A 19,108-nucleotide genomic window follows, 5' to 3' on the forward strand; every position below is an offset into this window, starting at 1 on the left:
CTCCACCTATCAGAGACTTTCTGTTTTGTTCTTTCCTCCCTCCTCCCACCCTTTCCCTGGCTCTGTACTTGCTTAAAAACAGTTTAATATTCAACTTCTTCCAGTTCTGATGAAGGGTCATGGACCTGAAACGTTGGGCTCGATTTTCACACCCGCGATCGGGTGCGTTCGTGGTGGGGTGGGGGGGCTGCGAAAATCTGGGACTCCCGGGGCGGGTCTGGAGCCCGGCTCCAACCCGCCCCATTTCCGGGTTCCCCAGTGACGAGCGTGCAGCCCCCACATGTGGGACTTCCGCCTGCAATTAAAGCTGGCGGGGTGCCACTTAAAGTACTTGAACAGGTACTTCAGGTTGTTTACAAACCTGATTAACCTGATATTTTAGGAGGGCTGGGATTTTGCAATCAACTGTGACTGTTTCCCGTACTGGGGGAAACACTCCCTGTTGAATTGGACGTGTTGCAGCCACCAGCCTATGGCAGCTGCAAAGGTCCATTTGACAGGTGGGGTGGGGGGAGACCCTCACTCATTGCAGGAGGCCACTCTGTCACTTTGGACAAAGTTTGGCCTCCACCACCCCCCTCCTAACAATCAAATGCATAAACTTGCACACTTACCCCGGTGTCCAGACACATTTACCTACCTTGCAGACCCCCTCAGATGTACATCTTCCGGATGGGGGCCGCCGTAGCTGCAATCATGACCTCCTTGGAGGGCGAACAGCATCACCAGCCTCGCCGGACACGCCATCCACCTCTGACATGTGGAGCCCGACAACACAGTGCTGTGACACATCCACCTGCACAGCAGGAGGGAGGGCAACCGCAGAGAGAGATGCTTTGCAGAAGGCACTACCCTCGCCACAGGGTCTACAGACCGAGGCTCAGCTTCCGTGGACATGTAGTCGTGGACATCTGCAGCCTCCTTCATGCCGAGCTGCTCCCAGCTGGCCCAAGCACTATCTTCTTACCTGTCGCTGTCAAAGTCACCACTGCCCTCAACAACTTCCCCTCTGCATCCTTCCAGGGTGCCACCGGGGACATCGCCGACGTCTCTCAGTCGTCTGCACAAAAGAGCCCTGCAAATACACCTACACCCACTCTGCAGTGACACAATAGGTGGCATCAGGTGTGGGTCTTCATTGTGATCCTCAGGAAAGGGCAAAAACCAGACAAGATTCGCAAAGACGTGGCAGTAGTGGTGCCAATATAATATGTAATGTGAGTTGATCAGAAATTAAATATAGGTAAACACCATGACAAACCCTCAAACACCCTTTATGCTCACGACACGTTTTCCTTACGCTTCCTACTGCACATATGTGATGCATGCCCTGTGGCTGCAGCACAGGTAGTGGCAGGTTGAGTGAGGCTGACCATGAAAGAGATGCATGAGAGGGTGAGTATGAGATAGAGCCATGAGATTATATGAGGATTGGGTTGAGTGGTAGTGGCAGGATAAGTACTGGCGAGGTGAGTAAGTGCAGTAAGATGAGGATGAGCTTTGAGTGGGTGTGAGGAGTGATGTGATAGACTAGTGTTGGCAGTGCAGAAGGAGATGTGGGGTGGGGGCGGTGATGTGGCAGATGGACTGTAGGGGAATGAGTAAGTGTACTCACTTTGGCTGACCTACTTAGGTCATTGGAGCGCCTCCTGCACTGTATGCAGGTGCACAATATGTTGGTGGTGCTGGTGGCCTCCTCTGCCACCTCGAGCCAGGCCTTCTTGGTGGCAGAGGCAGGCCGCTTCCTCCCGCCCGCCGGGGGGATGATCTCTGTCCTCCCCCTCCTCCTCACCCCATCCAATGATACCTGGAGTGAGGCATCATTAAACCTGGGAGCAGCCTTCCCCCTGGGCTGCTCCATGCTGTAATTTTTCCTATTTTCTGCAGCATCAGTCAGTGGAGGACTGCCCCTTTAAATAGCGCTCGTCCAGCCGACAGACCTTACTGTGCATGCCCAGTCCGCCCGTCGCGCAGCTTATCAGCGGGAAACCCGGAAGCACAGGTAAGTGGCTCCAATTATCCTGTAATTGTGTGCGGAGCACCCCAATTTCACCGGGCGCGTTACCCCCGCTGAGAACCCGCTGCCCTGCTAATATCGAGCCCATTAACTCTGTTTCTTTCTCCACAGATGCTGCCCAACTTGCTGAGTATTTCCAGCATTTTCTGTTTTTATTTCAGATTTCCAGCATCCGCAGTATTTTGTTTTCCACCTAATGGAAAGTTGTCCTGCAGTATGAACTGTAAATGTGAGCGGTGTTAAAAATGGTAGGAGATTGACAAAGAAATGTGGCTGGCAACAGGCTGAGCAGCTAAAGCACTCCCACTTCTATCTCTACAGGGATGTAACCACTTCCACTTCATCTGTACCGAACTTTTCCAGTGGCTGAAGGGGAAGTTACCGAAGCCATAGACAAAATGTTTTAAAACATTACTAAAACAACTTTACATGTACAAGCCACTACTACTTATGTGTTGTTTTAAAATCTTCCTTGAAAAAATACTGTTTTTCTTTGGAATCCTCTGGATTAATTTTTCATGAACCATCTGCTCACCATGTGTATCCTGGTTTCCCCCAATTATTTGCTGCCTCTCCTGAATGCCTTTATGCTGAGATCAGTTTCCTGGGTACAGGCAGCCCTCCGTGTCTCATTCAAGTGGCTACTCTTCATTTTTATGCCTAGGCAGTGAGTGTCAGTAGACTGTTGTACATGGTGAGGCGGTGTGGGGGGCAGGATGGACGTGGGGGGTATCTCAGTTGAATCCAAACCCGTCCGCATCTACTGTGAACACACATGCACTTTCCAGCACCAGTCACCAGATAATGGTGAGAGAGAACCCTCTTTAGCCCAGTGGTCCTAAAGGAAGCTGCCATGCCACCATTGCTGCCCCACTGAAAGCTAACTCTACACAGATCAGGAAGTGAACCTGGGACCTTCGGGCCTTTATTTCCTGATGGTGATTTTACCTACCAGGCAATTAAGGTCCTGTTTCTTTCTATGTATAACTATAACTAATGTATTTAGTTATATGAGCACTTTTTAAAACAGATTCTAAATTCATTTCTTACTGATTTTGCTAATTTCAGCCCCCTACAAATGATATCACCATGCATGTCACTAAACAGCTTCCTTTATCCTGGTAATTTTCCCAAAAATCGCTGAAGGAAGAAAGTAATTTAAACTCCAAAATGGTGAAAATATACAAGTGAAAATGAGTTATATAAATAGAATACATGGCAGGCAGCAGTTCATGCAAAATAAACAAGCCAAGCTGTAGCTATTTAGTGGCTTATTGTTTAAAAACCTCATTTGTACCTTCTATTTAAATGACACATTTAATCACTTAATGAAGGAAGATAGAAGAGAAACTAAATAAAGATGTGAGTTCTGGGCTCGGGCAGGGGGGATCCTTGGGGGAAGTTTGGTTTGGTGAGCAAGGTGAAGAGTGGGATGCAGCAGAGGCCACTGAATGGATGTCTTAGTGACAAAGAAGTCCATGAGCTCCTCGCACATGTTACGTAGAATTATATAGAATTACACAGAATGTACAGCACAGAAACAGGCCATTCAGCCCAACAGGTTCATACTGGTGTTTATGCTCCACATGAGCCTCCTCTCTTCCATAGATGATGTTGGAGGTAAGGGTGGAGGAGGCAGGGGACAGTGGTTTAAGGAGACAGTTGGTAGTACAGAAAATAAACCAGGGGTTGTCTTTGCATTCCAGGATGATCCTGGAGTAGTGGGCAGTTTTGGCAGAGAGCTGGGCCTGATAGTGCTTGATGTGATCCAGCCAGATCTGGCAATGAATGGCTAAACCAGTTGTGCACTACAAATATTCAAATCTGCATCTGCTGGACTTAGGGGAGCGAAGATGGAGGCTTTACCAAGGGGAAAGACCAGGTTGGGAGAGAGTAAGGGCATTACTGGGGACAAAGGCATCAAAGATGGAGGTGAGGGTGTGATTGAGCAGATTGGTAACTGCAGAAGTATTGTGGCAAATGGAGAGCCAAAGGCTGGATAGTTGCTGGATAGCAGTTCCGGAGTGAGGCTGCTGAGGTGGTGAGTGCCCACAGCATTACCCAAAGGACATGGCTGCAGTGCAGGAAGAGATTCAATGATCTGACCAAGCCAGCAAGGGTGAGATGCAGGTCTTATTGTCTCCATTTATTAGTCACACCTATCCATAGCAGTTTTTTGCCACCTCAGCCCCATGCATACTTCTCCCCTACACTCTATGCTTCTTCTGACAGATGTTAAATGTTAGATGTGGCTCAGTTGGTAGTACTCCCACCTCTGAGTCAGAAGGTTTTGGGTACAAATGATACTCCAGAGACTTGAGCATAAAATCTGGGCTGACACTCCAGTGCAGTACTGAGGGAGTGCTGCACTGTCGGAGGGGCCGCCTTTCGGATGAGATGTAAAACCAAGAATCTATCTGCTCTCTCAGATAGACTTAAAAGATCCCATGACACTATTTCAAAGAAGTGTGGGCAAGTTCTCCCCGGTGTCCTGACTAATATTTGTCCCTCAATTAACACCTAAAAACAGATTAACTGATCATTATCACATTGCTGTTTGTGTGACCTTGCTGTGCGCAAATTGGCTGCTGCATTTCCTACATTACATTCAAAAGTACTTCATTGGCTATAAAGCACTTTGTGACATCCTCAGGTCATAAAAGGTGCTATATAAATTCAAGCCTTTCTTTCCTTTTTTTCCTTCCTGTTCATGCTGCTGGTGCTGCAGTTTTTCTTGCTCCTGCTTCTTCTCCTCTGCTGCCCACAATTGAGAATGTAAAGACAACTATAGTGGACTCTCTCTCAAACAAATGTCCAATGTAATAATTGCCATTATTAAAACTGTTCCCAGTAACTGCCTCCTCAGAATTTGCTTTTTCAAAAAATTGTCAAGCATGTTATGAAGAAATCATCTACTCAACTCATCAGATATGCTACAAGAGTCCAGGTTTACAATAAGCATTTCCACTTTTTGGATACAGCTTTAGAACATCTTTCATTGAATCAGTCCTAATAGCTATTGTCAATGCATCGCTGCTTTTATGGATTGTGGAACTCTATAGCATTAGATTTGAGCTCTTCAATTTGAGTGCAGATGGAGTTTGCATCTTTTGATTATCAGTAAACTTCCCACTTGAGATCTTTACAATTTGGCCTTAAGCTTGATATTTCTTTCAACGTGCTTGGGTGCAGACTAAGTGGTAGGCAGACCTGCCAACTGATGCTTTACTGAATACTTTTATAACCTTTATTTGGTGAGTGAAGTAGCTGGGTGAGGCCATTTGCGACTATAAAGGAGAGTTCAGCACAGTTGTGGTCTATCTCTTTGCTCCCTTGTCTATTCTCCTTGGTGACAACTCAAGCTACTAGTCACAAATCAGGAAAGGAGTGCACTTAGACCAAAGAGCTATTCAATAGTCCCATTCCCCTGCTCTTTCCCCATAACCCTGTTGGTTTTTTTTCCCTTTAAGTATTTATTTAATTCCCTTTTGAAAGTTACTATGGAATCTGCTTCCACCACCCTTTCAGACAGTGCATTCCAAATCATTACAACTCGCTGCATAAAGAAATGTTTCCTCATGTGTCCTCTGGTTACCAACCTTTCTGCCACTGGAAACAAAGACAATCAAAATATGTAGATCAAGATGAAATCAATAATGCATGGTAACCTATATCTACTGTTTCTAACCTGTGGATACAAAACTGGCTCAGGGACAGAAAGCAGAGAGTAGAGGTGAACGGTTGTTTCTCAGAGTGGAGGGAAGCATACAGTGGTGGTCCCCAGGGGTCGGTATTAGGACCACTGATCTTTTTGATATATATTAATGACCTGGACTTGGGAATAAGTTTGCAGATGACACAAAACACGGAAATGTAGTAAACAATGTGGAGGATAGTAACAGACTTCAGGAGGACATAGACAGACTGGTGAAATGGGCAGACACATGGCAGATGAAATTTAACGCAGAGAGGTGTGAAGTGAAACATTTTGGTAGGAAGAATGAGAAGGCTGTTAAAAAAGCATATGGGATCCTGGGCTTTATTAATAGAGGCATAGAGTACAAAAGCAAGGAAGTTATTCTAAACCTTTATAAAACACTGGTTATGCCTCAGCTGGAGTATTGTATTCAATTCTGGGCACCACACTTTAGGAAGGATGTCAAGGCTTTTGAGAGGGTGCAGGAGAGATGGTACCAGGGATGAGGGACTTCAGTTATGTGGAGAGACTGGAGAAGTTGGGGTTGTTGTCCTTAGAACAGAGAAGGTTAAGGGGAGATTTGATAGAAGTGTTCAAAATCATGAATGGTTTTGATAGAGTAAATAAGGAGAAACTGTTTCCAGTGGCAGAAGGATTGGTAACCAGAGGACACATGAGGAAACATTTCTTTATGCAGCGAGTTGTAATGATTTGGAATGCACTGCCTGAAAGGGTGGTGGAAGCAGATTCCATAGTAACTTTCAAAAGGGAATTAAATAAATACTTGAAGGGAAAAAAAACAACAGGGTTATGGGGAAAGAGCAGGGGAATGGGACTATTGAATAGCTCTTTCAAAGAGCTGGCCCAGGCACTGTGGGCCGAATCACCATCTCCTCTGCTGTACCATACTATGATACTTTCCTCCCCTTGCCCAGTACTTTATTGCAGGATTTTACAGCTGTTTTAACCCAAGGATAGCCTATGGAAGATTAGCAATGTTTTGGATTTAGTTCAGAGAAGTTCTCCTAATTTAGTCCACCAGCATCAAGAAGCCTCCACCACATCTTTATAACTGCAACAGGTTGTGATTTAATGGCCTCATTATTTAACTCTCTTTTTATTTACATCTATCTAATGCTTCTTAAGGTAATAAAAGAGGATATGTACAAATGGCATGAACCTCCACTGCCACTGATAAGGAAAATCAAAGTTATCAAAGTTCCTTTCATTGTATTTCTTCAGTATGCTGGCAACTATTCAACAAATAGTTGAAATGATTAATTTAGAAATGGAACTGACCTTAAGTGTGATTTACTACCTATTATTAATTTTGCACTTACTTGCCATCATGCAGAAAATGAAAAGTGGCAATTTTTGTTCCAATATCAATCTGATGGCATACATCAAACGTAAATATTTAATTCCCTAAAATATGCAGCTGGTCTGTGATGCATAAAGGAGTATCTTACACATGAATGTCCAGTTTCCAGGGTCAACACATAGGCAATAGGCAAAGTTAATTTGGCAATTGCCACCCCATAGCAACCATGGGCATGTGGACAACCAATGTGGGTAATTAATATGACATTGTTGGTTTGATAGAATGTTCTTCTGCAGTTAGGATTCAGGCACAATGAGAAAAGGAGCTGCATTTGCTATCGACCTGTACCATAGCCAAAGAGTGCTTAATGCTGAAAAGTGTGATATGAAGCAAAAAGTGAGAAAAAGTAATTTTAAAAAGTGAAGTTAAAAAAAGCCCAAAATGAAGTAGGCTTTGAGGAAGGGTACTTATCTAGTTAGTATTTCTTGTTTCTCAGTAATTAATTACACAAGTTTAGTCTTGAGTCAACTTTGGTTGTTTAGTCTTCTGGAAATGTTGATGGTAAAATTTTCCTTGAGATTCTTTGGGGAAAAAGAGATAGTAACCATCCATGACTTATGTGCACAACCTCAAACATATTTACTTTCAACTCTAATGCTATTTTCCCACACTGTCTGAAATAACTTTGTTCATTCAGAGTAAATCTCTGATCTTTTTATACACCAAAAGGAGTCTGAATTCTTCTGAAATCTATTCAATTTCCTACTATATCCAAATTAGCATCAGGGTCAAGAGAACCTGACCAGGAGCCCATTCAGAGGTATTGAAATTGACAGTCTCCTAAAGTAACAAAGAATTATAATTGTAAGTCCCAGCCCTTGTAATAAAGTCCCCAAAATCTGATACTTTCCATATTTTCTTTAATTATAGATATATTGATGAGACAAGAGCATGGAGTAGAGATGCTTGTGTCCTCTTAAGTTTATTCATGATTAAAGGACTTACATTTGTTTAGCACCTTTCCTCAAGCTGTACCAAAGCACTTTGCAGCTACTGAAGTACTTTTGATGTGCAGTCACTGTTGTAATGATTATTAGGGAACCATAGATACATGGACCCTGAAATTCACCCGGAGGGTTTTGGAGCATTTCTCGTTTGAGGCAGAACTTTGCCTGTCCCATGGACGTACCTCTGACACTGGCCTAATTTCTGGGATCATTACCATTTACATATATTGGGCAAGTGCCCCCTCCCCCTCCCCTTCACAGTGCAGCTACGATGCCCACCTGAGGTAGGATACAAAAATGTACCCCATTTTTGAAATAGGCTGCTCTGTGATTGATTACTGAAGGGAAACTAACCTATTAAATTTTAAATCCCCCCACCCTCTGGTATCCTTAGCAACACTGAATGCCAGGGATGCACAACTATAATGTATTATCCTCATTTGTCAGGTGTCATTTCTGGGTAGGTATATTATGATCCACCCCAAATCAGCTGGAATTTCTTACGGGCAAAAAGGGGCAGGGACACAACACAACCAGGTCACACCCCAAGTCTCATCACTACCCACCTAAAAAGTGTTCCTTTTGCGGGGCCCAGGGCTGTGGAATTACAGCTGTATGGTCTTTTATTAAATATCATGATGTATCAATGTTGGAAAGAGAGAAACTACTTTGGTTGACGTATATCAGCTATGTATGCTGTATATAAATGATTATTTTTAACGCAGCAAATATAACTTCATACAATGGCTGTGGCCTCTACAATAGTGTGGTAACACCATGGTGGTACCATTTTTTGATGGGACTACATCAACAGATTTCCATCCAGCCATACACTGTTCTAAACATCATAACAGAATAAACCAAGATAACAAGCCCCTATGAACCGCTGCATTAAACTTGAATGAAGGATGGGTGGTGATAATGATGAGGTTAAAAAAAAATCTATAGATAGCACCAGTACAGTGCCGCAGAGTGGTGGGATACAGGTTCAGTCCCCCTCCCCCACTGACTTGCTGGTATCAGCTGCATTGCTGGTATTAAGGAGGGGCAATGTGCCACAGATGGAGGCCTGGGAGCAGGTTATTCACCTGCCCTCTTTCCTGCAGGAGGTGATGAGACTTGGTGAGACCAACAAGGGAAGAAACATTCAAATAAATAAACAAACATGCCCATGCCTCTAATTCAGAATTAACTCAAGCCTGGATTCATTTAATGTGATCTTTTTATGAACTACATCTGTACAATATGGATAAATGTATTTCTCAAGCAACAAATCACACACATTTTGCAATATCAGAGATATATCATGTAAAAATATTAACTATAGTATCATTGAGACAGTGGTAAACATGATGCAAAGTTTTCACTGCCATACTTTGTTCAATTTATCATATCTGACAAAGTATTTTATTGTTATATTTTAACAGTACGTGAAGATAACAATCAAGAAATATAAACAATAGTAAATAAATCAGAATTTCTTTTTCCTCTGCAAATTAGCCTTAAATCCAAAAGTTTACTTTCTCATTACAGTAGAAGTGTCTTTCTCTCTTTTCATAAATGGTTGAAAATTTTGATTTAACAGAATTCTCAGCCTTTGGGTTTGGGTTGTCACTGCTTTCTGACACTGTACCACATACTTTTCTGGCATGCTGCATCTGTTTTACATTTGATATGGACAGCCTTTGTAAATGACACTTGATGTATACAGTAGATATAAAGGTGTTCTTAGTTGGTTTTGATAAATACAATACTGGATTGTTTGATTTAATTGCCTAATCTACCCCTGATGACAATGAAAGGGTTTATCCTCATCATTATTTAATTGTAAACAATTTTACAACACCAAGTTATAGTCCAGCAATTTTATTTTAAATTCACAAGCTTTCGGAGGCTTCCTCCTTCGTCACGATGTTCACCTGATGAAGGAGGAAGCCTCCGAAAGCTTGTGAATTTAAAATAAAATTGCTGGACTATAACTTGGTGTTGTAAAATTGTTTACAATTGTCAACCCCAGTCCATCACCGGCATCTCCACATCATCATTATTTAAAGTCAGTTACTTTTACAGCATATGAATTTGTCAAGTGAATTATGACCCTTATGGATCACAAATCTTAGAAGGAAGTTAGATTAAGGGCATGCAGCACAGTGGCATTTATTTGACCAGAGCTGTTAAAGCAGTATAACTGGGAACATAGACTCAGAGGAACAGTCACTCTGGTTGTACTTCCTTCTGTTCTTAGACAGAGATTTAACCTGGTCCACTCTGTGGGTTACCACTTGTGGCATGTTTGGAGTTCAAGGGTTAAAGTGCCTATGACATCAGCAATTGAATTACTGTGGACACTGTGGTCTGAACTTACAACACACAGACAAAACCCAACTAAGAGGGTTAAAGTACAGATGTTTGTTAGAAGAACAGTATAATTAAGACCAAGGTTTGGTCAGAGGTATTTGTAACGCTTTGTTCACAGACACACACAGTGAAGGAGTATGAAGAACAACACAGACTAATTTGATCTCAGCTAGCTGGATAATGTTATCCTTGATTGAGGGAAATCTGTTGTACTTTATAACATTACTAAAAAAAACCCTAAAACGTATACATCATGTGATCAGTTTGCGCTAACAACCTTCTGCAGGCGCCATGATCGGGACTGGAAGTTCCCAATTTCTTGTTTGCCTCTTTTGTTTGACTACTAGCAACCTCCCTGGAATACAAAAGATGATGTAACTGATTCTGGAACAATGATGAGGCATAATAATAAATCAAAGGGTCGAGGCAACAGCTCACACTGCCTATGCACACACACAGCACATAGGCAAAGTAGAGGGAGTCACTTGCTGCATGATAAAAATGAAGATAATGTATGAGCAAAATGATATTAGTTGGTGCAAAACAAACAATAAACACAGAAAGCACAATTATAACCAGAAAGAAAGCATGTCTCTTTCCACACTGGTTTGTCACATTTGATGAATGCAGGGTTACGATAATACATACATAACAGACTGAGGTCACAAGCAGGGGAATTACAAAAAACAGAATACACAAAGCGGAAAAGTAATAGACGGAATAGTTTTGTAGTGTAGAGAGGGGTAACACATCATGGCAGGTTGTAATGTTTAGGTCAGTGATATACGCTGTTTGCTCAGTAAGGAAAAGTGGTAGAGCCCCACCAATAGCTGCAAGCCACGCGACAAGGCAAAGTACAACAGTGCTTCCCCGGGTCCTCCAGGAGGCAGAGCGTATTGGATAAACCACAGCAAGAAATCGGTCGACACTTATACACATCATCAGCAGCACTGAACAGTACATATAAGCATAAAAACCACCAGTAACCAATCGGCACAGGAAAGAGCCAAATCCCCAGTCATTACCAGAAAAATGGTAGGAGATCTTCGCAGGAAGCAACAGCACAAATAACAAATCTGCTGCTGCCAAATTCATCATGTAAATTACAGCCGGTTTTGTCAAATCCATTTTAAAGAGGAATATTAAGAATGCCAGGAAGTTAAGAGGCAAACTTGCTGTAAAAACAAACGTGTAAACAAAAGGAATGACTAAAATCATCCATGAACCAGTTAGGTATTGTCTTGCCGTATCTGAAACTTTAACCATTTTGGAGAAGTTAAATCCATGTGTTGATGACCCTCCGGATCTGCTCTGATTGTTACCATCGTCCCCAATATTGTGAAGCATGAATTCATTGTCCCTAATTGGAGATTCACCAGCAAAACTTTTGGCTAAAAATTTGCTTTTAGACCTTGAGTTCTTATCTGAAAAATAAGGTAACAAATATATAATTAATTAAAGCATTACAAAAAGGCGTGACAGCTTGGCTCAATGGCAAGTGTCAGTTCTCGTCTCTGAGTCAGGTCGTGGGTTCAAGCCCTAAACCAGAAACCTGAGCACATAATCCAGGCTGACACGTTAATACAAAGCACTTTACAGAAAATTAAGTACTTTTGAAGTGTAGTCATTGTTGTAATGTAGGAAAAGTGGCAGCCAATTTGCACACAGCAAGGTCACACAAACAGCAATGTGATAATGACCAGATAATCTGTTTTTAGGAATTGGGTAAGGGATAAATATTAGTCAGGACACTGGGGAGAACTCCCCTGCTCTTCCTTGAAACAGTGCCATGGGATCTTTAATGTCCACCCGAGAGGGCAAATGGGGTCTCGATTTAACATCTCATCCGATAGACGAAACCACCAACAGTGCAGCACTCCCTCAGTGCTGCACTGAAGTGTCAGCCTAGATTTTGTGCTCAAGTCTCCGGAGTGGGTCCTGAACCCACAACAGTCAACCTAAGTTGTATAAAGTGTAAATTTGATTATTGTACTGAATAGTTTCTTGCCAGTCACTAATGCAACTTGCATGTGACCACATTGAAGTCAGCACTGAGACACAGCAGCAGGAAAGGCTGACAGTGTTTGGTGAAAGATCGGGTACAGGGTGACATCGACTGTGCCTACCTGGCCATTCAATCATCTCTGCAACATACTTTGGCATTCCTCAACAGAAAACCTCCACATGATGAATAATCACTACCAAAACATTCTGCATGTCAATGCATGATTTTTAGGGAGTGCCTGTGATGGCCATATGTTAAGAGAATCTTGGTTTACCCACCTATTCCAGTGAATGAAACAGAATCAGACGATTATTTGAAAAGGAATATAAAAGGATATGGGAAGTGGGATTAGCATGGATGGCTCCAGTTGCCGAGCACAGGCACAATGGGCTCAATAGCCTCCTTCTGTGCTGTAAATATCAATTTAGGTAAGTTGTAGCATTCTTGTCAGAAGGTTGTCCAAGGTCCATTCCAGGATTTGAGCACGTAATGTTGGTTGACATTTAAGAGCAGCACTGAGGGAGTGCTGCATTGTCAGAGGTGCAGCAATGAGGGAGTGCTGCATTGTCAGAGGTGCAGCACTGAGGGAGTGCTGCATTGTCAGAGGTGCAGCAATGAGGGAGTGCTGCATTGTCAGAGGTGCAGCAATGAGGGAGTGCTGCATTGTCAGAGGTGCAGCAATGAGGGAGTGCTGCATTGTCAGAGGTGCAGCAATGAGGGAGTGCTGCATTGTCAGAGGTGCCATCTTTCAGATAAAATGTTGAACCAAGGCCTCATCTGCCTGTTCAGGTGGACATAAAACATCTCATGCCACTATTCAGGAAAGAGCAGGGGAATTCTCCAGTGTCCTGGAAAACATTCATCCTTCAACCAACATCACCAAAAAAGATTAACAGGACATTTATCTTATTGTTGTTGTGGGACCTTATTTGCACAACTTGGCTGCCATGTTTGTCAACAGTGACTACGCTTCACAAGTAATTTATTGGCTGTAAAGTGTTTGGTATGTCTTCGGGATGTGAAAGATGCTAAATTAATGCAAGACTTTAAAAAAATGTCTATGATTCTTTGATTTTATCTTTCCATTTTTGAATGATTTTATCAAAACATAAATCTGAACAGTAGCTTTAGCTTGTGGGCATTGGACCAGCAGTGTGGTATTTTTCTGCTTTCTAAGGAGACAGGAGAATGTGGTCGACATCCCATGTACTCTCCGGTAAACAATTTACCACGATTTAAGGTTAATTGTTATACCTGGACTGTGCTAACCCAGCACAACAGAGAATAAAGAAGTGCCTTGGTTCATAAGAGATTTGCCCTGCTTATGGAAGCCGTTATCTACAAGTAAAGGTGATGGAGAAAAGTTTACGTTATAACACTGAATGGGACATCAGTTCAGAGCTATTAGTTCTATTTAGAGTAGTTAGGATCTGGAATGCACTGCCCGAGGAGGTGGTTGAGGCAGATTCAATCATGGCCTTCAAAAGGGAGCTAGATAAGTACTTGAAAGGAAAAAAAAACCAGGCTAGGGGTAAAGGGCAGGGGAGTGGGAATAGCTGGATTGCTCTTGCATAGAGCCGGCGCGGACTCGATGGGCCGAACGGCCTCCTTCCATGCCGTAACCTTTCTATAATTCTATGAGTCTAGTTTACATCTGAAAAAATAACTACAGATCTGAAAAATCATAAAGTAGATACTGTCCTTCATCATAAATTAGTAAAGTTCATTGAGTATGGTATCCAAGGGGATACAACCTGGTTTGATGTAAATAAGGGATCTTTCTTTGGTCGTTCCCTGGGTGTGCTATCCCCTTGTTGGCTACCTCCATTCTTCAGCCTTCTCAGTCTACCGTGTGGGCCTGCCCTGTTTACCACACCCCTCTCCCCAACTCCCCTACTCCACAATAGTCCGATTTTCGGTTGCAGTAGTGGGGAAGGTACCCAGTTTCTTTCAATGAATTTCTGGTAACCTTCCTTAGGCTCGCTGTGTCAGTACTGTCGTATACTTTGTTCTCCCAGAGTACGGTAATAGATGCTGCCTGACTTGCTGAGCTTCTCCAGCATTTTTTGTTTTTATTTCAGATTTCCAGCATCCGCAGTATTTTGCTTTTGACTAAGAGTACGGTGATATTTAAATAGTAATGGAGAAATGTTGTATCATGGATAAACGTTTGACTGCTCTCCAGTTTGGATTTGTAAATTTAACGATTGCCTTTTGCCAGCTTTATTTCTAACTAGCCATTCCTGTTATTGTTTTAAAATAAACAGATGAAAATTTAATGTGACAAGAGGTTGTTGCGCCAAAAAAATCCGTTGCATTTTTAAATGTTAACATTTTCAAAACGATACCTTGCACCACGAATGTACGGTAAAACAAATAAATATAAAGTACGATTCCTTTGGACTTTCTCTTGTTACAGAAAGTGGGAATATGGTGTTGGGGTAAACTGTCTAGTTTGACTTTGTTCCTTGCGAAATATTTCACACTGCTGAAAGTGTAAAGTGTGGGATACTAAATCCCAACACTTGGTTGACAGCTTAGATCAACTGGCCGGAGTTTACTATGTATATACTGTACGTGTCATCAGGGCTAATGTGATCCTGGATCTCTGAATCATACACTATTAAAAAATCCCAGATATTCCCCAACCATTCCCACCCCCCTCCCACTCTCCCCTCTCCTTTTCCCCTCTCCCCTATCCTTTCCCCTCTCCCCTATCCTTTCCCACTCTCCCCTATCCTCTCCCCATCTCCTCTCCCACTCTCCCCTATCCGTCCCCCTCTCCCTCTCCTCTCCCACTCTCCCCTATCCGTCCCCCTCTCCCTCTCCTCTCCCACTCTCCCCTATCCGTCCCCCTCTCCCTCTCCTCTCCCACTCTCCCCTATCCGTCCCCCTCTCCTCTCCCACTCTCCCCTATCCGTCCCCCTCTCCCCTATCCGTCCCCCTCTCCCCTATCCGTCCCCCTCTCCCCTATCCGTCCCCCTCTCCCCTATCCGTCCCCCTCTCCCCTATCCGTCCCCCTCTCCCCTATCCGTCCCCCTCTCCCTCTCCTCTCCCACTCTCCCCTATCCGTCCCCCTCTCCCTCTCCTCTCCCACTCTCCCCTATCCTTTCCCCTCTCCCTCTCCTCTCCCACTCTCCCCTATCCTTTCCCCTCTCCGTCTCCCCCCTATCCTTTCCCCTCTCCCACTCTCCCTCTCCTCTTCTCCGTCCCCCTCTCCCCTCTCCTCTCCCACTCTCCCTCTCCCTTTCCCCTCTCGCCTATCCGTCCCCGTCTCCCTCTCCTCTCCCACTCTCCCCTATCCGTCCCCCTCTCCCTCTCCTCTCCCACTCTCCCTCTCCTCTCCCACTCTCCCCTCTCCCCTATCCGTCTCCCTCTCCCTCTCCCTTATCCGTCTCCCTCTCCCCCTCCCCTATCCGTCTCCCTCTCCCCTATCCGTCTCCCTCTCCCCTATCCGTCTCCCACTCCCCTATCCGTCTCCCACTCTCCCCTATGGTCTCCCTCTCCCTCTCCTCTTCCACTCTCCCCATCCGTCCCCCTCTCCTCTTCCACTCTCCCCATCCGTCCCCCTCTCCTCTCCCACTCTCCCCATCCGTCCCCCTCTCCTCTCCCACTCTCCGTCCCCCTCTCCCACTCCCCCCTATCCGTCCCCCTCTCCCACTCCCCCCTATCCGTCCCCCTCTCCCTCTCCCCTCTCTGTCCTCCTCTCCGTCCCCCTCTCCTTTCCCCTCTCTCCCTCTCTCCCTCTCCCTTCCCCTCTCTCCCTCTCCCCTATCCTTTCCCCTCTCCCTCTCCTCTCCCACTCCCCCCTATCTGTCCCCCTTTCCCCCCCACTCTCCTCCCTATCCTTTCCCCCTCCCTTTCCCACTCTCCTCCCTATCCTTTCCCCCTCCCTTTCCCACTCTCCTCCCTATCCTTTCCCCCTCCCTTTCCCACTCTCCTTCCTATCCTTTCCCCCTCCCTTTCCCACTCTCCTTCCTATCCTTTCCCCCTCCCTTTCCCACTCTCCTCCCTATCCTTTCCCCCTCCCTTTCCCACTCTCCTCCCTATCCTTTCCCCCTCCCTTTCCCACTCTCCTCCCTATCCTTTCCCCCTCCCTTTCCCACTCTCCTCCCTATCCTTTCCCCCTCCCTTTCCCACTCTCCTCCCTATCCTTTCCCCCTCCCTTTCCCACTCTCCTCCCTATCCTTTCCCCCTCCCTTTCCCACTCTCCTCCCTATCCTTTCCCCCTCCCTTTCCCACTCTCCTCCCTATCCTTTCCCCCTCCCTTTCCCACTCTCCTCCCTATCCTTTCCCCCTCCCTTTCCCACTCTCCTCCCTATCCTTTCCCCCTCCCTTTCCCACTCTCCTCCCTATCCTTTCCCCCTCCCTTTCCCACTCTCCTCCCAATCCTTTCCCCCTCCCTTTCCCACTCTCCTCCCTATCCTTTCCCCCTCCCTTTCCCACTCTCCCCTATCCTTTCCCCCTCCCTTTCCCACTCTCTTTCCCACTCTCCCCTATCCTTTCCCCCTCCCTTTCCCACTCTCCTCCCAATCCTTTCCCCCTCCCTTTCCCACTCTCCTCCCTATCCTTTCCCCCTCCCTTTCCCACTCTCCCCTATCCTTTCCCCCTCCCTTTCCCACTCTCTTTCCCACTCTCCCCTATCATTTCCCCCTCCCTTTCCCACTCTCCCCTAGCCTTTCCCCCTCCCTTTCCCACTCTCCCCTATCCTTTCCCCCTCCCTTTCCCACTCTCCCCTATCCTTTCCCCCTCCCTTTCCCACTCTCCCCTATCCTTTCCCCCTCCCTTTCCCACTCTCCCCTATCCTTTCCCCCTCCCTTTCCCACTCTCCCCTATCCTTTCCCCCTCTCCCCTATCCTTTCCCCTCTCCCTCTCTCCCCTATCCTTTCCCCTCTCCCTCTCCCACTCCCCCCTATCCCACTCTTCCCTATCCCTCTCCCACACCCCATTTCTTACCAGGTTTGAGAGCTGAGACCACAGAAAGCAGCGCGACCCACAACACAAACTGTACTTTCCAGCCCATCCCGAATGAAATGAGCCACGGTTGTCTCCACATTCCTGATCCGGCTCAGAGAACCATCTCCCTCCGAGTCTCTTCCGCCGAGAAGTCGCACATAAAGTAAGTGAAGATCCGCAGGTCTCCCCTCTCCGTGAGATCGGTTACTATTTTAGTTTCAAAAGTTTATCAGACAAGTTCAGCTTCAAGTTTCAGTTGCTTAATTCTGATTTCTTGCTGGATTCCTGTTCGACACTTCCTGACAAATGTGTCGGTGTTTGGGGTGTGTTCTTAAAGGGAACATGCCTCTCCCGGTTTAACCATCCCATATTATATTCTTACATTACAACAGTGGCTACACTTCAAAAGTACTTCATTGGCTGTGAAACACTTTGGGGCTTCCTGAGATGAAAGGCACTATATAAATACAAGTGTTTCTTCGAAGTTCCTGCTGGTAGAAGTGCTTGGAGCAGTAGGAATTGTGTCTGCAGGGCTTGGAATTGAGGGCAAATTATTGACCTGGTTAGGAAACTGGCTGAGCGGCAGGAAACAGAGAGTCGGGATAATGGGCAGGTACTCAAATTGACAGGATGTGACTAATGGTGACCCACGGGCATCTGTGTTGGGGCCTCAACTATTCACTGTATTTATTAAAAACTTAGATGACGGGATAGAGAGCCACATATCCAAATTTGCCAATGACACAAAGATAGGCAGCACTGTAAGCAGTGTAGATGGAAGCATAAAATTACAAAGAGATATTAATAGATTAAGTGAATGAAATCCATTTGCTACAGTTTTGCCCAATGTAGGCAAGTGTGAGGTCCTTTGGACCTAAAAGGGATAGATCAGGAGTACTTTCTAAATGGTGAAAAGTTCAAAACAATGGAGGTCCAAAGAGACTATGGGGTCCATGTCATGAACAGGTACAGAAAATAATCAAAAAGGCTAATGGAATGCTGGCCTTTATATCTAGAGAACTAGAATACAAGGGGGTAGAAGTTATTCCACAGCTATACAAAGCCCTGGTTAGACCACACCTGGAGTACTGTGTTCATTTCTGGGCACCACACCTTAGGAAGGATATATTGGCCTTGGAGGGAGTGCAGCGTAGATTTACTAGAATGGACTCCAAGGGTTAAATTACAAGGAGAGATTACACAAACTAGGGTTGTATTCCCTGGTATTTAGAAGGTTAAGGGGTGATTTGATCAAAGTTTTCAAGATATTAAGGGGAACTGATAGGGAGATAGAGAGAAACCATTTTCGCTGGTTGGGGAGTCCAGGACTAGGGGACATAGCCTAAAAATTAGAGACAGGACTTTCAGGAGTGAAGTTAGGAAACACTTCTACATGTAAAGGGTGGTAGAAGTTTGGAACTCTCTTCCGTAAATGGCAGTTGATGCTAGCTCAATTGTTAATTTTAAAGCTGAGATTGATAGATTTTTGTTAACTAAAGGTATTAAGGGATGTGAGGCTAAGGCGGGTATATGGAGATCAGCCACAATCTCATTGAATGGCGGCACAGGCTTGTGGGGCTAAACGGCCTATTCCTGTTCCTTTGGGGTAAGATGAAGTAAGGTGGAAGGAGGCTCATGTGGAGCATAAACAATGGCAGAGACCTGTTGAGCTGAATGGCCTGTTTCTGTGCTGTAAAATTCTATGTAATGGGCAGGATAATTGCATATTCCTGAATGGCTGGCTTCT

General features: G+C 44.9%; 1 protein-coding gene and 1 long non-coding RNA gene across 2 annotated transcripts in view; one reads left to right on the forward strand and one right to left on the reverse strand.

The window, feature by feature from the left end:
* Positions 1-9,246: 9,246 nt before the first annotated feature.
* On the reverse strand, positions 9,247-17,667 carry LOC137320820 (proteinase-activated receptor 1-like). The gene is made up of 3 exons (XM_067982693.1): positions 17,362-17,667; positions 10,080-11,824; positions 9,247-9,852 (listed from the first exon to the last, which is right to left on the reverse strand). The coding sequence occupies exons 1-2, from the start codon at positions 17,459-17,461 to the stop codon at positions 10,638-10,640; spliced, it is 1,287 nt and encodes a 428-aa protein (XP_067838794.1). The 5' UTR covers positions 17,462-17,667; the 3' UTR covers positions 9,247-9,852; positions 10,080-10,637.
* The window catches only part of LOC137320821 (uncharacterized), an 83,505-nt gene continuing 81,773 nt past the window's right edge, over positions 17,377-19,108 (forward strand). Inside the window, exon 1 of the long non-coding RNA XR_010962652.1 lies at positions 17,377-17,524. This is a non-coding gene — a long non-coding RNA (uncharacterized lncRNA). The remainder of the gene's footprint in view (positions 17,525-19,108) is intronic.

This window comes from Heptranchias perlo, chromosome 4 (assembly GCF_035084215.1).
Source record: "Heptranchias perlo isolate sHepPer1 chromosome 4, sHepPer1.hap1, whole genome shotgun sequence".
NCBI classification, from domain to species: Eukaryota; Metazoa; Chordata; class Chondrichthyes; order Hexanchiformes; family Hexanchidae; genus Heptranchias; species Heptranchias perlo.

Excerpts from the sequence above, each read along its gene's own strand:
- LOC137320820 (XM_067982693.1), bottom strand. The coding sequence starts at position 17,461 with ATGTGGAGACAACCGTGGCTCATTTCATTCGGGATGGGCTGGAAAGTA. Across the intron at positions 11,825-17,361 it reads GGTCTCAGCTCTCAAACCTG|ATAAGAACTCAAGGTCTAAA; the intron begins GTAAGAAATGGG and ends CTTATTTTTCAG.